This window comes from Carassius gibelio, chromosome A7, assembly GCF_023724105.1.
Source record: "Carassius gibelio isolate Cgi1373 ecotype wild population from Czech Republic chromosome A7, carGib1.2-hapl.c, whole genome shotgun sequence".
NCBI lineage: Eukaryota > Metazoa > Chordata > Actinopteri > Cypriniformes > Cyprinidae > Carassius > Carassius gibelio.
Genome location: NC_068377.1, coordinates 12,110,873 through 12,126,864, shown reverse-complemented (window position 1 = coordinate 12,126,864; position 15,992 = coordinate 12,110,873). Strand labels below are relative to the sequence as shown.

Here is a 15,992-nt window from a genome sequence, read left to right as displayed (position 1 = left end):
TTCAAAAGTAGCTTACAGCATTCATTTAAGATTTAATGTCTTTACTCTCACTTTTGACCAATTTAATGCATTCTTGCTAAATAAAGTAGTATTTTTTTCAATCAACCTTTTCCCACATTTATAAATGGTCTTTCCACAAGGACATCGTCATATTTGAGGACTGTGGCCTAAAATGATTGGGAATCCCTGATCTAGATAATTGATTTTCTAGATAGAACTTCTCTTTTACAACCATCTCCATTAATTCCACGCATTCTTGCCGATGGATCTGCTTTATTATATATAAATTAGTGTTCAGTATCCCCCATTTTGAGCATCAGCCAAGACATGAGTCAGAGCCATATTTCCACTGTTCAGACATAAGTTTCGAGCATCTATCAGCCCATAAATAATAGTCAATTATTCAATTAATCAATCCACACAGTTCACAGCCCTTGCTGTGTTGTCAGCTGTTTTTGCTTGCAAGAAGCCAATCTTCCTGTGCTTCCGTCTCTGGCAGCGGGACAGCTGTCCTCATTTGTGCAGAGACTTTTGATGTAGGATTTGAGCCATTCCACCCCGTTCTCTTCATCCTATCATAGTGTGAGCTGAACGACAAAACCGATGTCCCTTTAAACCTCCCCTGCTCTGCATGCAGAACACACTCCTTATTCTAATTCAGATAAACTGAGCAGTTTAGCTGGGATTACAATCCCCTAATCCAGCGCTGCATGGAGGAGTTTAAAAGAGATGAACGCAAAGAATAATCAAATGAAATGAATAGAATGAAATGAAATGAGAGGTTTAAATACGTAAATAGAAAAGAGTCTGAAAATTAGATTAAGGCACTAAAGAACAGTTATACAGATTTTACATTTTGCTAGTTTTGCTAGTTTTACTTGATCTAAGTGCTGCGTTCGACACCATAGATCATGACATACTAATAGATAGATTACAAAACTGGTTGATTACAAAAAATGGTTTAGATCCTACCTGTCCGATCGTTACCATTTTGTTTATTTAAATGGGGAGTCATCTTATTTTTTCACCAGTAAAATATGGAGTGCCACAAGGATCTGTCCTAGGTCCTCTGCTATTTTCAGTATACATGTTGCCCCTTGGTAATATTATTTGGAAATATGGGATTAGTTTCCATTGTTATGCCGATAATACTCAACTATATGAAACTAGTTGAAAACTAGATGAAACTTCTAAATGATCTAAGCTAACAGAGTGTGTTAAAAATGTACAAAATTGGATGACCAATAATATTCTCCTATTAAATTCGGGTAAGATAGAGATATTACTTATTGGACCAAAAAACAGACTACAGTTCGCAACTAGACGGATGTACTGTTACTTCCTCCACAGTCAAAAATCTTGGTGTTATATTAGACAGCACTTGTCTTTTGAAAACCATATTTCCTATGCTACAAAAACAGCATTCTTCCATTTTAGAAACATTGCCAAGATACTAAACATGTTACCTGTTTCTGATGCATAGAAAAGCTAGTTCATGCATTAATTTTATAGATGATTGTCGATCACAGAGGAGAATTGGAGGAGAAGTGCAGTTGAAGCACTGTAGAGGTGTGTGTGTAATCTGGTGGGTGGATGGACAGTTAGGGCTTGTAATCTGCCATGTTCTTGCTGTTCTTTGCCGCCAGCAGTTGAGTTGGATTATTAATCCACAGCCAATTAGTCCAAATCTCAATCTGCTGCCAGATGTCCACTGCTCCAGATTCACTTTCCTGATGATAAAACACGGACTGTCACACATACATACACACCTCTCAGTGACAGAAGGACATCTGATTTCATGCTGTTAAACAAGAACTGGAGGATTGGTGCTGAATGATAGTGTGGATTGACAGTACTGATCTGAACACACTCTGGATCTGCACTAAGGTACCGTAAAATCCCCTTTGTTCTGTTTCCTGGATCCATCAACCAGTGTTTTTTCACCCTCTGCTTCCAGCACTGTGTCTGTGATTCAGTTTTTGTGGAGAAAGCCTCAAATCTAGATATAGTAAGATGGTAGTTTATTTGTTCTGTGTAGTAAATCGACCTGATTTGGTTATCTCATTTCATTTGATGGGAGAGGTGCTCACACACACCGGTGGACTTTAGGTTCAGACTATTGTTCACGTTCCAGAGAGGAAATGTGATGCCATGCACTTCCGTTAGTAGACCCCAGGGGCTGGTTGCTTTTATCATTTTTATCTGATTTTTATTAACTCCATAAACAAACAATATACTACAGCAAGTGATTTCAGAGTTTAGAGGGATAATATGAAGGAAAAAGCTCAGTGGAAGTGATATTCGGAAGGTTTTGTGGAGTTTTAGTTTTTCTTCTAATGTTTATATTTATGTTATAATTCTAATATTTATATTATATTTATATTTCAATGAATGAACACAACCCTGGTTTTACTTAGCAATAACAACACCGGCTTTGTGACTGAGTTACAGTGAAAGTGCATATTTTGGTATAGAAGAGATGACAGCAGAGCAGCTCTGATCTCGTCTTACTCTCACGATCTCTTCAGTCCAGCACCAGATGAAAAACAAAAGGATCAGTGCAGCTGTGAAGCCAGCTGTCACTTTCAGCTCGAGAGCAGGACAACCCCCTATAGTACAGTGATAAGTCATAAACAGATGTTACTGTATCACCTCTAATCCTCCCTGCTGTTTCTCCATATCTGTTTAAGATATCAGCCTTGCTTTCTCTTTTCTTATATAAGCACATGTCCACTTGGCGTAAAAAAAAATCATTAGAAGTAGATTCAGCCTCATGATCAGTGAGCTGCGCTGGGAAGATCTAAAGTGAATGTGAGCCTTTTTCACTCAAAATGTTCTGACTTTTGACATTGGATGATTTTGACCCTTTGTAAAATGTCGCTCATTTGCATATCTTTTAGATTGAGAAATTCATCTGCTTTCATGTGATTTAATGTGGTCTAAAGAACAGAGCGAGAGCTGTGATCAGTAAGATGTGAAATTGTGTTGCTGTGTGATGTTTCAGCTTCACTTGGGTTGAGTGATGGACGAGCTGTTCACTGGACTGGCTTCTGGTAGCAGTAGGATGTGCTGATTAATGTTGCAGGTATTGCAGTTAGTTTGAGTTATTCCTGTTTAGACATCATTGTGCATGCATTGTGCAAACTATTTGTTTGTGCCAAACAAGTTCACCAAAAATGGAAAATTCTGTCATCATTTACTCAACCTTGTTTGGATTCAATCCTGTATGACTTTCTTCTGCTAAGCACAAACAAAGCCATATTCAAACAGCCAGTTATGTATTTTTCCTCTGTTATTTACTGCCATTTAGCAAAATAGTCTGCTCATAAGCGAGCCACCAAGCCTTTGTTTTATGAAACAGCAGCGGCTCTGTGCATGTGACCAAAAGCTTGAAATCTTATTAGTTGACCTGCTTTATTCACAGTGCAGTAGAAAAAAGATTAGAACACCTATTCGTAAAAAAATCTGTCACATTGACAGTATGCGAATGCTCATGCAACAGCCGTTCATTCAAATGAAAATGTCTATCAGACAAACTTTTTTCTCTGAATATTTATCTTGTGCGAACAGGCCTTAGTACCATATTTTTTAAATATAAAAATTATATATCTCATGTTGTATGGTACGAAATAGTGAAGATTTTTGTTAAAAGTAACATTGATTTAAACATTTGTTGTTTGTCTTAGATTTGTATAAGATATATTATATTATAACAGCAACATAAGTGTTCATAAATGTGCATGAATAGTGCATGAACAGTCTTTTGTGTGTGTAATAGTGCAGTGTGTGTTTACTCAGTTAATGTTATTGTCAGTGTGTGTGCTTGACCTCAGATTGCCCTGTGCAGAGCGCTCAACAACTGAGCCAGTCTTTGCCTGTGCACTTCCTCTGCCCCTTCCTTCCTCTCAGTCCTGTTTTTAAAGGAAGGCTGTTTGATCACTGCAGAGGGTCCTTGGAAGCATTGACATTTGAGGTGAACGAATAAACCCTGTCTGTGTTTGGAGTGCCTAGTGTACATGAGGAGAAGAGAATATCTAAATGTCTGAGAGAATTAAAAGAAATTTGAATCCAGTGGACGTGTATTATATATTGTAATTTTATGTGAAAAAATAACTCAGTGTTTGTATATATTGGGGTGGTTTGTGTTTTTTATTTTTGGATATATAAGGGGAAGTGTAGGTGTTATAATCGGTCACAAGGTTTCTCTTCATATATTTAATCACATTTTACTTTTTTGCACTTGGACTTAGTAATATAATCTTTTGTTGGCTAATATGGCGGTCATTTGGAAAATGTACTTGGCTATGACAGTTACTCTATCACTCACACGCAACATTTTAGGAAAGATGAAAAATGGGACAAGAAGTCAGGACACTAATATTAGAGCTGAAATAAAGGAATGTCTTGGGAAGACTTTTTAACCTGTTTCCCGCTGTCTCAAATTTGTGTCATATTCATTGTGTATTATAAGTTAATTTAGCATTGCGTGGTATTTATTTGAGAATATATTATTCCAAGTGCACACAGTTATTTAGAATGTTTATTTCCTTTTTATTCATATCTTTATTTTTGAAAACAACATAATAGGATTAGAGAATCAGGAAGTTGTTATCTGAAGTAAATAGTGTGACATCAGCTACATATAAATCATAGAGCACCCTGCTGTTAGCCAAAATATAATTTATAAAAATTTAAATCATCAAACCACTAGATATTACACACTAAAAATAACTCAGTGGAACTTTAAATATTTTAATTGATTTAAATGAAGTGTAGAATGTCACACAGCATGACGTCAACTACCCCTGTGTTTGTTTGTACAGGTATGGTTATACTATCAAGGAAAATATCATTTAACCTGATATTTAAACAGTGAATATATAAACTTGTGTGTGTGTGAATTATTAACATGCACAAGGCAGGCTGTGGTCACTGGAGTGTGTGCTCTGCTGATTAATCATTGTGCTGCTCCGTGCAGTGTGTGTGAGGGAGAGAGAGAAAGAGAGAGAGAGAGGGATGTGTATGTGTGTAGACTAGCCCTTTTATTTCATAAATGTATGTGTAGATTAACACTTTGTGCTCATTCACAATATACATGACGTTGTGTATGATGTTCTTATGAATTCTTCACTTCCTCTGGTCTTTTCTATTTTGCAAGAAGGCAGTAGCATCTGTGTGTGGGTTAAACTGTGCAAGTATGAAGGCATGAGAGCGTGTATCGATCTCACTGCATCTTTTGGTCTGTGTGAGCAGGTGACTGACTGTATGTATTTGCAGATGTGACCTCTGTGTGAGCATGTGTGTGTGTGAAGGGGCGGGGCACGTGATGTTTACCAGACAGATGTCTGTGATGAATTGATAATGGAGAACAGTGTTGTGGCTTTGAATGCTAAACTTCTAGTCTGCAGAGGGAGGGACCTGCCCTTTCCACTGCAGTGTGTGTGTGTGTGTGTGTGTGTGTGTGTGTCAGCAGCTTGGACAGCTAGCCACACTCTTGAGCAGCCTAGGCTATTAACAGGATTTTACCCTTGTTTATTACCCTCCGCTATTTATTACTCCATCCTATCTCATCCTTTTCAGGAAGAATTGGGCTGACAGTCATCTGTCCTTGGGGTGCATCATTCCTCAACCAATCACAGTCTCCAATCAGTCACCAATCAGTCTCTTTCTCTCTATTTGCCTTTCTCAGCTATAGTGTCTGTTTTTACTTACTGCGTCTGCTCTCTCTCTCTTTCCCTCCACCTCCCTTCTTCTGAATATTCCTCTCCAGCTCTCTGCCTCTTGTGATTCTCATCTCTCTCTCCCTCTCTTTTCCCTCACTCTCTCCCTGTTTGCCGCATCTTTGCTCCTCGCTCCATCCTCCTTTCTATCATGCCCACCCTCATCTCTCTCTCACTCTTGTGCAGTCTTCATTGATATGACTGTGGTACAGTGTTTTGCGAAAACAGACCAAACTAATTCAACGAGGTCTCAGAAAAATTAAACCAGCGGCATCATGCATATGTTTCTTTATCTTTTTTTTTTGACTGTAATTTCTTTTATCAAAATGTCTTATCTTGATCTTCTGCTGGGACAACAGTCTTCTCTCAGGTGACGTATGTCACACTTCTCCAGTCATTTAGTCCACCGAAACCCTGTTTCTTTCCTGTCCTTTTGCAAGATGGCATTTAGATCAGCCTTTATCCAATCAGTATCCATCCATTTTCAGAAGCATTCAGTTGTATGTCACAATACAGAAGAACAGATCTTCTACAGATCACGCTACTTTCATTGCATTATGATTTTAAGACATGACATGAAAAAACTCTTTTTTAGCATAATTATTTAAGTTTTCCTGACAAAATTCAAGTGAAATGTATTGATGTAGTGCTTTTAATAAAACTCATCCTGATGTTAATATTAATAATGTCTTAATATCTTTATGATTTATTTTGAAAGTATTTTCACATTTAGCAGATAAGAGCTGGTCGATAATATAGTTTACATTTTGTGATGATACAAGCAACCATAAAGTTGAGATTTGCTAAATATAACACATACATATAGTGTATATTCGGATAAAGTTGGATACATATTTGTATATCCAATTTTATATAAGGAGCTGTGTGAAGTTAAACAAGCAGTTGAGTTTTGATTTAGAAGGAATTAAACTGAAGAACTGTTTTTGTCCATACAAGGAAACCAAACATCACTGAAACCCCTTGACTTCATATTTATGGACAAAAAAAAAGTTTCATAATATCTCCTTTTTGTTCCACAGAAGAGAGCCACACAGGCCATACAGCATTTCCATATTTGGGTGAACTATCCCTTTTTCCCTATAATGTGACTCAGTTTTGTTTGGTTTGGTTGCCATAAAATGTGGTTATTTTTTCAAATTCTTGGGAAGAAGACGGATGGTTTGATGACGGTCACAGTATGGCATGTGAAAATGTTTTTTCGTGTGCACAGGGTCTCTCCTCTGTCGCCCCTCTCTCTATCTGTTTCTCTTTTCCCCTCCAACTGCAGCAGCTCCACCTCTCCTCAGAATCACTCAGTGGTGATAAAACATCCACCTCCCATTCTCTCTCTCTCTCTCTCTCTCTCTCCCTCTCTCTCTCCATCCCTCTACCTCTAGCGTTCTAGCATTCCCTACATCCATACATTCAGCCTTCCCTGGCTCTCAATGAAATGAGCACAGAGCCTGTATTCTGACTGGCTGGAATCGAATTGGTTGGGCGCATGCTCTCTCTTTCTTTCACACACTCACACACACACACATGCGCACCCTTACACACTCACGTTCACACAAACAAACAGACTCAGTCCCGCCGACTGCTCTGTGTCACATGCATGCGCCGCCGTGCTCACGCACATAGACGCTCCAACACACTCTCGGTCATTGTCAATTCGGTGGCCTAAACCTTGGGATGAGGTGATGTTTTGGGACAGGAAACATGGAGCAATTGGTAATTCCCAACGTCGGGCCAAAGGGAGGCATAAAACCAAGGGGGCAACAGGTAAAGAGCACACACATGTATCTGTGTCACACCTAGACGTGTGCAGGGATTTATCACACACGGATGCTTGCACTACATCACACTCCACAATGCCACAGTCTTATTTCACCCTCAGTTTAGGTGTTGTACATGACATGTCATCTTGTGTGTGTTTATATGCGCACATGTGAGAGGATATCAATTTCAGTGACTGATTTCATTTGGCTACTCAGTGTCATGGTCACCGCTGGGTTTAAAATCACTGTTTGCTCTCTCTTTAACGCTGTGAGCCCTTTGAAACCTCTTGCGCTTTCTTCTCTTTATCCAAAAAAGACTGAAAAGGAAAGGACCAAAGAAGTGACAAGCCTTAACCGTGTACTCACACAGATGACAGCCGGAATCGGAGGGGATCAGGGAGAATGGGGAACAAAATAAAAGATGAGAGGAGAGGAGAGGGGAAAGCGGTGGTGGGAAATAGATTGGGAGGAGAGAGGTTTATGACAGCTGTTTGAGAAGATGATCAGGACGGGGAGATGAGAGAGACAGAGGGAGGAGGGAAGTGTGGAGATGGGGAGCTGTCATTCCGTCTGTTATCTGGGAATTAGAGAGGACACACACACTAAACGTGTACAAGCAAACATACGTCTTATTTAACACTATCACACTCTCTCAAGAATCTCCTAGATATGAGAATGCAGATGAATTCCAGTGCTTTACAGACATAAATGCATTCACGTCTTAAGTAGAGATGGCCATATTCATGGAAACAGAGCTCACCTGCTGAGCGTGTATGGTGTTTTTTTTTCAAGGTTGGCTTTTTAAATGTTGCTTGGCTGGTTTCTCATTCAGAATCCACTGTGGAGTTTACTTTGTCATTTTCCTGAATCTGTCCGATTCCAATTCTGGTTCTTATTTCTGATTCTGAACCCAGCATTAATACTGGCATAATTTTTACTGGATGGTTTTGAATCAGTGTAGTGTCAGAGTTCAGATCTTTGTGTGTGTGTGTGTGTGTGTGTGTTTTCTGTATGTTTTTAAACCAGTGATTTGTAATAGTGATTCCATTTTCATTTTTATTCTGAAGGTTTTTTTTTTTTTTGACTAGACCACAGCAGTGAGAGGTTTTCAGAGCACTGGATGGTTGTAAAGAAGGGATTCAGAATAAAGGGATGTGTTTGTAATTCTTATTTTGAATCTTATTTTATTTCTGAACCCAATTCGGAAATCTCAATCTGGAGACAGTGTTCACTGTATCTGAATCACTGGAAGATTCTTGTTCCACTGTCCACCATGCAGTGCATTTCAGAATCTGTAATGTGGAATGAAGTGATCGTTTGGTATTTCTGATTGTGATTCATGCCATTAGCTTTGAGTCTGGAGTCTGCTGTAAATCAAGTTATTGATGGTTGAGCACAGCTCTAGCACTCAAATATTCAAATACAAACAACTGGTGATGTATTTGTGTGTTTGTGTAATGTCTGGAGTGCACAGTGCTCTGTACGCACACTGATTTCTATAGACACATTGTTTTCATTCATACTTTTCTCGCTCAGTTTGACGTCATGCTCTCAGAGAAGGGCCGTACCTCGACATGAACAGAGAGAAAGAGAGAGAGCTGTGAGTTGCTGTGTGAGACCATGCAGCTGTTGTCATGGCAACGGACAGGTGGTATTGCCAGTCAATTGAAAGCCTGTTCAATGCTGCCTGTATGTATGTGTGTGTGTGTGTGTCTGTGTGTGTCTGTGTTCCCACACTGCATCAGAGTTCCTGTGTCAACCTTTGAGATGTCTTAGTTTTCCGCCCCTCACTGAACTTAATAGAAATTGTCAGCATTCAAGCAGAAGATCAGTAAGACATGCCCAGTGTTCTTAACAGAAGCATGTGAAAATACTTCAAACCTGAATCTGACCAGTACAACATACTTGAGTGTTATACTCACCACTGGTTAGTGGCTCTGTTTGTTTCGTACAAAAACACACATACTGTATATCTGGTGTGAATATTTGAGTTTATATGTGAGATATTGAGCCTAATCTGTGTGCCTTTGACCTTGGATGTTACAAGCAGTTTGGGAACATAAATGCAACTGCTGGTTTGATGGCAGTCATATAATGAAACTTTCTGCGTTATATTATGTATTAGTTATCTGTTTATGTGTATTAGCAAAATTTAAACCACACAGCATTCACCTTTTCATTTAACCAATCTTAAATCATAATATGTTCAGGATCTAAAATTCTCTCCTCATTGCTACACCTGCCAATGGGGAATGAACTGCGAAGGTGTACCCACCCAACATTTTTGTCCTTTTACTTCAGTCATATTATTATTTTGTTTCCATCAGCACCTCATTGTGTCAGTCTCGATCCACTCTCACTGAAGCAGCACCTGTCAAAAAAAATAATAAATAAAAACCTGAAGAGACACATTAAGGTTTTGTTATTTTAGATTTGGTATTGAATGTGAGGGATATTCTGTATCACATTCACTACTATTCCAAAGTTTGGAAGTAAGATTCGAAATGTTTTTGAAAGAATATGTTATGGACACCAAGAATGCATTTATTTTATAAAAAAAATACCAGTAATATTGTGAAATATTACAAATTAAAATAACAGTTCTCTATTATAATATGTTTTCAAATGTACTTTATTCTTGTGATGGCAAAACTGAATTTTACTCCAGTCTTCAGTGTCAGATGATCCTTCAGAGATCATTTTAATATTATGCAGTTGTGGTGCTTATTTTATCAATGTTGGAAACAGTTGTACTGCATAATATTTCTGTGGAAACTGTGATATAATTTTGGATGTTGCTTGGCAAAATGCTTTTTGGACACTGCTAAGTGTTTTGCTTGAGTGGTTGGTTAATGTTCAGTGTGGTTGCGTCCTTTTGGACTTTGTGCTCTTTATTGCTGCTGTGATCTCCTGTGAGCATTTCCAGACGTATCATTGGCTGTTTTGCTGTCACCTCCAGCAGACAGGAAGGCACTGGTGAGCATGGGAAGGAAAAAGCAGTGCTGCGTTGACAATAGAGTGGGGAGGGGGACAACCTAAAACACTGAGTTCTCATGTATCCCGCCTCTCTCTCTCCTTCCCTCCCTCTTTCACCCAGTGCTTCACTCACATCTCTGATTTTGGTCACTCTAGAGGTCTGTGCCACTAGACATTTTCTTTTATAACTCTCCCTCAATCTATGGATGTTATTATGGAGAGGCTAGATGTCTTCAGAGGAAAAACAGGTAGGGTTAGCGTATATCCTGTATGTCATGACTGGAGCAGAGTGTGTAACAGGATCACTTCTGAAATATTTTTAAACTCCGAGACCTTCCGTGACTGCTGGAAGTATAAAAACGCTCTATAGAGAGATATTGAGGTCAGACAGTAATGCAGGAGGACGTCTGTCAGAGGGTTTCTCTGAGATGGGAGATCATCTTCTCTCCTGAAGCAGGATTTGTGAGCTTACGCTGTCAGCATTTGTGTTGTAAAGGTTGTAGTCTGTCATATTTAATAATGAGCTTGAGATTTGAGAGTGTATGCTTTTAGTCTGCATTGAATAAGTCTGTTGATGACTTAAAAATAATATGTTTGGGTTGACAGATTTAATGGGGTTGGTAATATGAGTGCTGCACATTAATGGACTGTTTTTGTGTGCCATCGTATGTGTGTGCGCAGCAGTGTGTGTTTACCTTGCTCATGGAACTATAACACACCTCTGCAAAGTGATCCTGGGTCACAGAGATTCATAACAAAGTCTCACACACACAAAACATGCAGAAGCTCAAGACATGGGACTGGTGCCCATTTGCCATTCCAGTTTTCACTCTGCCTTGGGATCATATTTCAGCGCTGAATTCCAGCTTAAATTCCCAGTAACTCGGAATGATGACAGTGACACACTCAAATACACAAGGCTAGTTTGAATAAGGGCCTGCAAAGATGATAAAGCTCTGAACACATATATTCGTGACAACACACTTTTTCTCTGCTCATAGGTTACATGCACTCTTGCGGAAGGCTTCCAGAGCTCATTATGGCTAATTATTAGGGGTGTAACGGTTCACAAAATTCACGGTTCGGTTCGATACGATACACTGATGTCACGGTTCGGTTCGGTTCGGTTCGATACGTTTTAGATACAGCAAAATGTAAAAACATCTCAACTTTTCAGAATGCCGCAAGCGCACCGCGGGTCATGTGACAAGAACTAACCAATCAGCTTCATCCTTTCCCGTAACAACGTTGAGAGCTCAGCCAAGATGAAGGATCAGCTGATCATAGTTGTATATGGATTGCAATTTTGAAATAAATTTAGTAGCAGCGCTACTGCAAGCGATTTTTAGAGCTGCAAATCCATTTATCCTTCGCTGAAATTTCCGCGTCTCATGGAGAGAGCACGTCATTGTTGCTTAGCAAAGACAGACGCCTCAGGAGAAAGACGCGCTTAGCGTTTTCCATGCGTTTTTAGGCACGATATGTGAACGGCCCCTAAGGCGCTCGCTCACTCAGCACGCGCTGAAGGCTCGTTGCAAAATGTCGAATGCCTTTAACAGACCAGAAATATAAGATCCTAAAATAACCAACAGGTCTGGTGTTTGGGTTGGATTCCCTGTAAGCTATAGTTTCTAAATGCTGCAGGGATAGTTTGCTGCGTGCATGTTTCTCCTTTTTTTCGTCTTTTCCCAGATAGTACTGACGCATATATCCCAGATATTACCGCTGGTGTTTTTTTTTATTTTTTTTTTATTCCCGCTGGTGTACCCTGTCATGTTGCAGATGCGACATACCGTTGTTTTTTTATCCACCACTCTCTTGCCATCACCATTATAGCTTAAAGGGAATCCAAAGTGCACCCAAACACCAGACCTGTTGGTTATTGGAGGATCTTCTCATTTCTAGTCTGTTAAACGCATTGGCTATTTTGCAACGAGCCTTCAGCGCGTACTGAGTGAGCGAGCGCCTGCTGAGTAGCCTAACATAAACATATAAGATGGTGTTTTTTTCTTCTTCGGGAGTGTCAGGGGCGTTGCCTGTTACGTTGTTTGGGTTATTGGGCTACCTTGTTGAACGCATATCATTATATTTCTCTCTCTCTCTTTTTTTTTTTTTTTTTTCAAATATAATTAATTACTCCAACGAACCGTTCGGTATACATAATGCGTACCGCGTACCGAACCGAAAGCGTCGTACCGAACGGTTCAATACGAATACGCGTATCGTTACACCCCTACTAATTATGCATGTAAAATGAATGGGAGAGAAAATTAAGCCTCATAGAATTTTTATGCAAACGAGTTTCTAAATGAAGCCTTTGTGTCCAGGCGGCCGCACAGCGGGACTGACGGTCTAAATGCCTGAGAGGAAAGAGCTGCAGAGGGTTAAACCAGTATCTGTATGTGTATGTGTGTGTGTGTGTTGCACTTAACTTTTCCAGTGTGTGTTCACACATGGTTTTCTGAGACTTCTGCCAAACCTCTGTCTTTATCAGTCATCTATTGATCCTGCCACTGACAGATACATTCCAGCAAAAGCCAGCTGCTCACAAACTCCTTCTCTCTTTCCTTCTAGTTACATTTTCACACAAACACATTCTTTTTATTTGTGACTTACTGTGCTTCTTTGCACATACCTTGTCTTGCATGTGATCTTTCCATTTCTGTCTCTCATTGCACCTTCACTCCGTCTTGAGCCTGCACACCCTGCAAGAGGCTAGACGAGATGCACCATATTTGAACCATGTATTTTACTATTTGTCATTAGGAATAGAGTGACAGAAAAGAATAATATGTTTGATAAAAAGACAAATGTAACTACATACAAAAACTACACTGCCAGTTTTACAGATATAGACCAATAATTTGAATTCTTACTGGTTTTCATTATTCTCAGCTTAGTTTTCTTTCCGTTTTCAGGTCTGTTGATCAATGACACGATTTAGTGGTCTCTATAGAGGTACAGTAACTTATTTGTTTCACTTTTCAAATAAAATATTTCTCAAGTGAGAAGAATGTATAAATAGGTCAAAATAAATGTGTTAATTAACAACTTGGTGTAAAAACCAACAATATAAATGATTATTAATAATAATAATAATAATAATAATAATATAATATACAATAATGATAATAATAATAATAATAATATAATTTTTTTTATTATAGATTACAATATGTATATTTGTATTGTTTATGTCGAATGACAATGTAGTTATAATTGTATAAAAAAAAAAAAAATCTGGGTAACACTTTACATTAGGGAAGTGCCACAATCTACAGTCATCAGCCCTGTCACAGAAATACATCTCCCAGCATCCCTCCTGGTTCCCACCTGCACTCAGTCAGCTATTACCACACCTGCTGTTGATTATCATCTCATCTAGATGCACATATAAGCACTCCCTTACCTGCCCTCAATATCTGGTCTTGTTTTGCATGGTCCAGTCTGAGATTACCTGAATTTTTATCTGTAATACTTACCCTACTATCATCTTGCAATGTTTTCCTGTCATTTCCCTGTCTTTAGTGATGGCAAAAGGAGGTTTCCTGCACCGCTTAGGCTTCCCAGCACATTGCTTCACCAAAAAGGTTCATTACCAGAAGCTTCATTAAGCATTGCTCACTAATGACACCTAGAACTGTGCAAAAAAAAAAATAGCGGACAAATCAATTCATCCTGAGCCAATGACCCGAGAAGACAGTTGTTCATTTCCTGGGTATAAAATAAAATATATATCTTTCTCTGTCTGACTTGACTTTTTCAGAAACAATGGTCACACACACACACACACACACACACATACACACACACACACACAGTTAATTAATAATTAATTAACAATGACAGTGTGAACAACAAAAGTGGGACTGTGTTGGGGGCAGGGGGAGGGAGTGTAATACAGGAAAAAATATAATAGTTGTTTAGGAATATACTACTTACTGTTGTTTGTAGATTGACATGCTTCTAAAGAGGCTTGCAGCTGAGCTGGGGTGTATTGGTGGAAGCAGAATGGAGACCAGAACTTCTGATAACAGTAGTGCATTCAGATTTTAATCTTGATATCGCTTCTTCCTGTTTTTTAATCTGGGATCCTATATTGTTGGTATGGTCTTCACACTTAATGATTCTAAATGTACTGTGTTCTTCCTCACCCTCCAGACCAGGTTGTCACCCAGCTGCCTTGCTAAATTGGAATTGAGGCCTACTAACTCCCTGGTTACAGCATGATTAAGCATCTTCATGATAGCTATCACTTTGGAGGCAGACACTGTAACCTGGTGGATAGGGGCAGGTACATGTAAAGCATCTTGTACTACCTCATAGTCCAAGGCAGTAGGAGGAGTGATGTCGGTCCTTAGAGAGGCCAGGGCTGCATTACATATTGTAAGTGTTGTTCCAGCGAGGGTCCACTTCAATAATCAGAACTTCAGAACTGGTCTCCCCATCTGCTCCTGTACTTGTGCCAGTGTCTCTTTTGCTGTAGTCAAGTTTCCTACGTTTTATTGAAGCTGTTGATGTCGTCAAAAGACTTCCACACAATTAGATTTTTTGTATGTGCAATGCATATTGCATGCCTAAGATTCAATGGTCATACAGATGCTATCATATTGGCTGCAGCATCAGTTACCAGGAACTTCACTTTATCTTTAATGCCCCATTCATCCATGAGCTTGATATGTCCAGTAGCCAAGTTTTCAGCAGTATGGCTCTTAGGGGAATACTCTACACCAGGGATAGGCAACTCCGGTCCTGGAGGGCCACTATCCTGCAGAGTTTAGCTCCAACCCTAATTAAACACACCTGAAAAAGGCAATCAGTGTTTTCAGGATTACTAGATAGATACAGGCAGGTGAGTTTTTATGAGGGCTGAAGCTAAACTCTGCAGGATAGTGGCCCTCCTGGACCGGAGTTGCCTATCCCTGCTCTACACTTAGTAAAATATTGTAGAGCTTGTCATTGTCATCTATAAAATGCCAAGTTACTGCTAGGTAGGCATCGGAGTTTAGGGATGCCCACATGACGGATTTAAAGGTTACAGCTGTAACTTTCTGCAATGTTTTCTGGCCTTCTCATAGTATTTATGATCAACCATGGCTTTCAAAGCCTGTGGATAAAAAAATAAATAAATGCAGTTATTCTTAATTTTAACTACTTAAATAATAACAAACCACTTTATTAATCACATACTGTACCTTTCAAGTTGGGATAACATAGTGGGATCCAACACATGCAGGAGCTCCCTAAAGCCAGTATCTTCCACAATGGAAAAGGGTTGGGTGTCCTTGATGAGCATGTTCACCAGGGCCTCATTTGCCATTTCTTTATCTAGTGTGTGGATTGTTACTATATGTGAATGCTCATGCAGTGCTCGATAATTCATGAGCATGGAGGAGGTGTTATTATTGTATGTCAGCTCCTTCAGGAACAACAAGCATTTTACCTTGAAACATGAAATAATAGACATGAAAGATTGTACAGTAAAATATATCAGTTTAAAGGTGCTGTATGTAAGTTTTTT

The 15,992-nt window shown here is 39.2% G+C and overlaps 1 protein-coding gene across 6 annotated transcripts in view; it reads left to right on the top strand.

Annotated features, from left to right (window-relative positions):
• LOC128017733 (NHS-like protein 2) overlaps nt 1–15,992 on the top strand; it is an 81,874-nt gene that overhangs the window by 39,017 nt on the left and 26,865 nt on the right. The window contains exon 1 of one of the 6 annotated variants that reach the window (XM_052603202.1): nt 10,534–10,719. The exons of 4 other annotated variants lie outside the window; for them this stretch is intronic. In XM_052603202.1, the coding sequence (XP_052459162.1) occupies nt 10,674–10,719 (46 nt within the window). In that variant the 5' untranslated portion in view covers nt 10,534–10,673. Of the gene's footprint in view, nt 1–10,533; nt 10,720–15,992 lie in introns of those variants that run through there. One more of the 6 variants, XM_052603203.1, reaches the window with a different exon arrangement.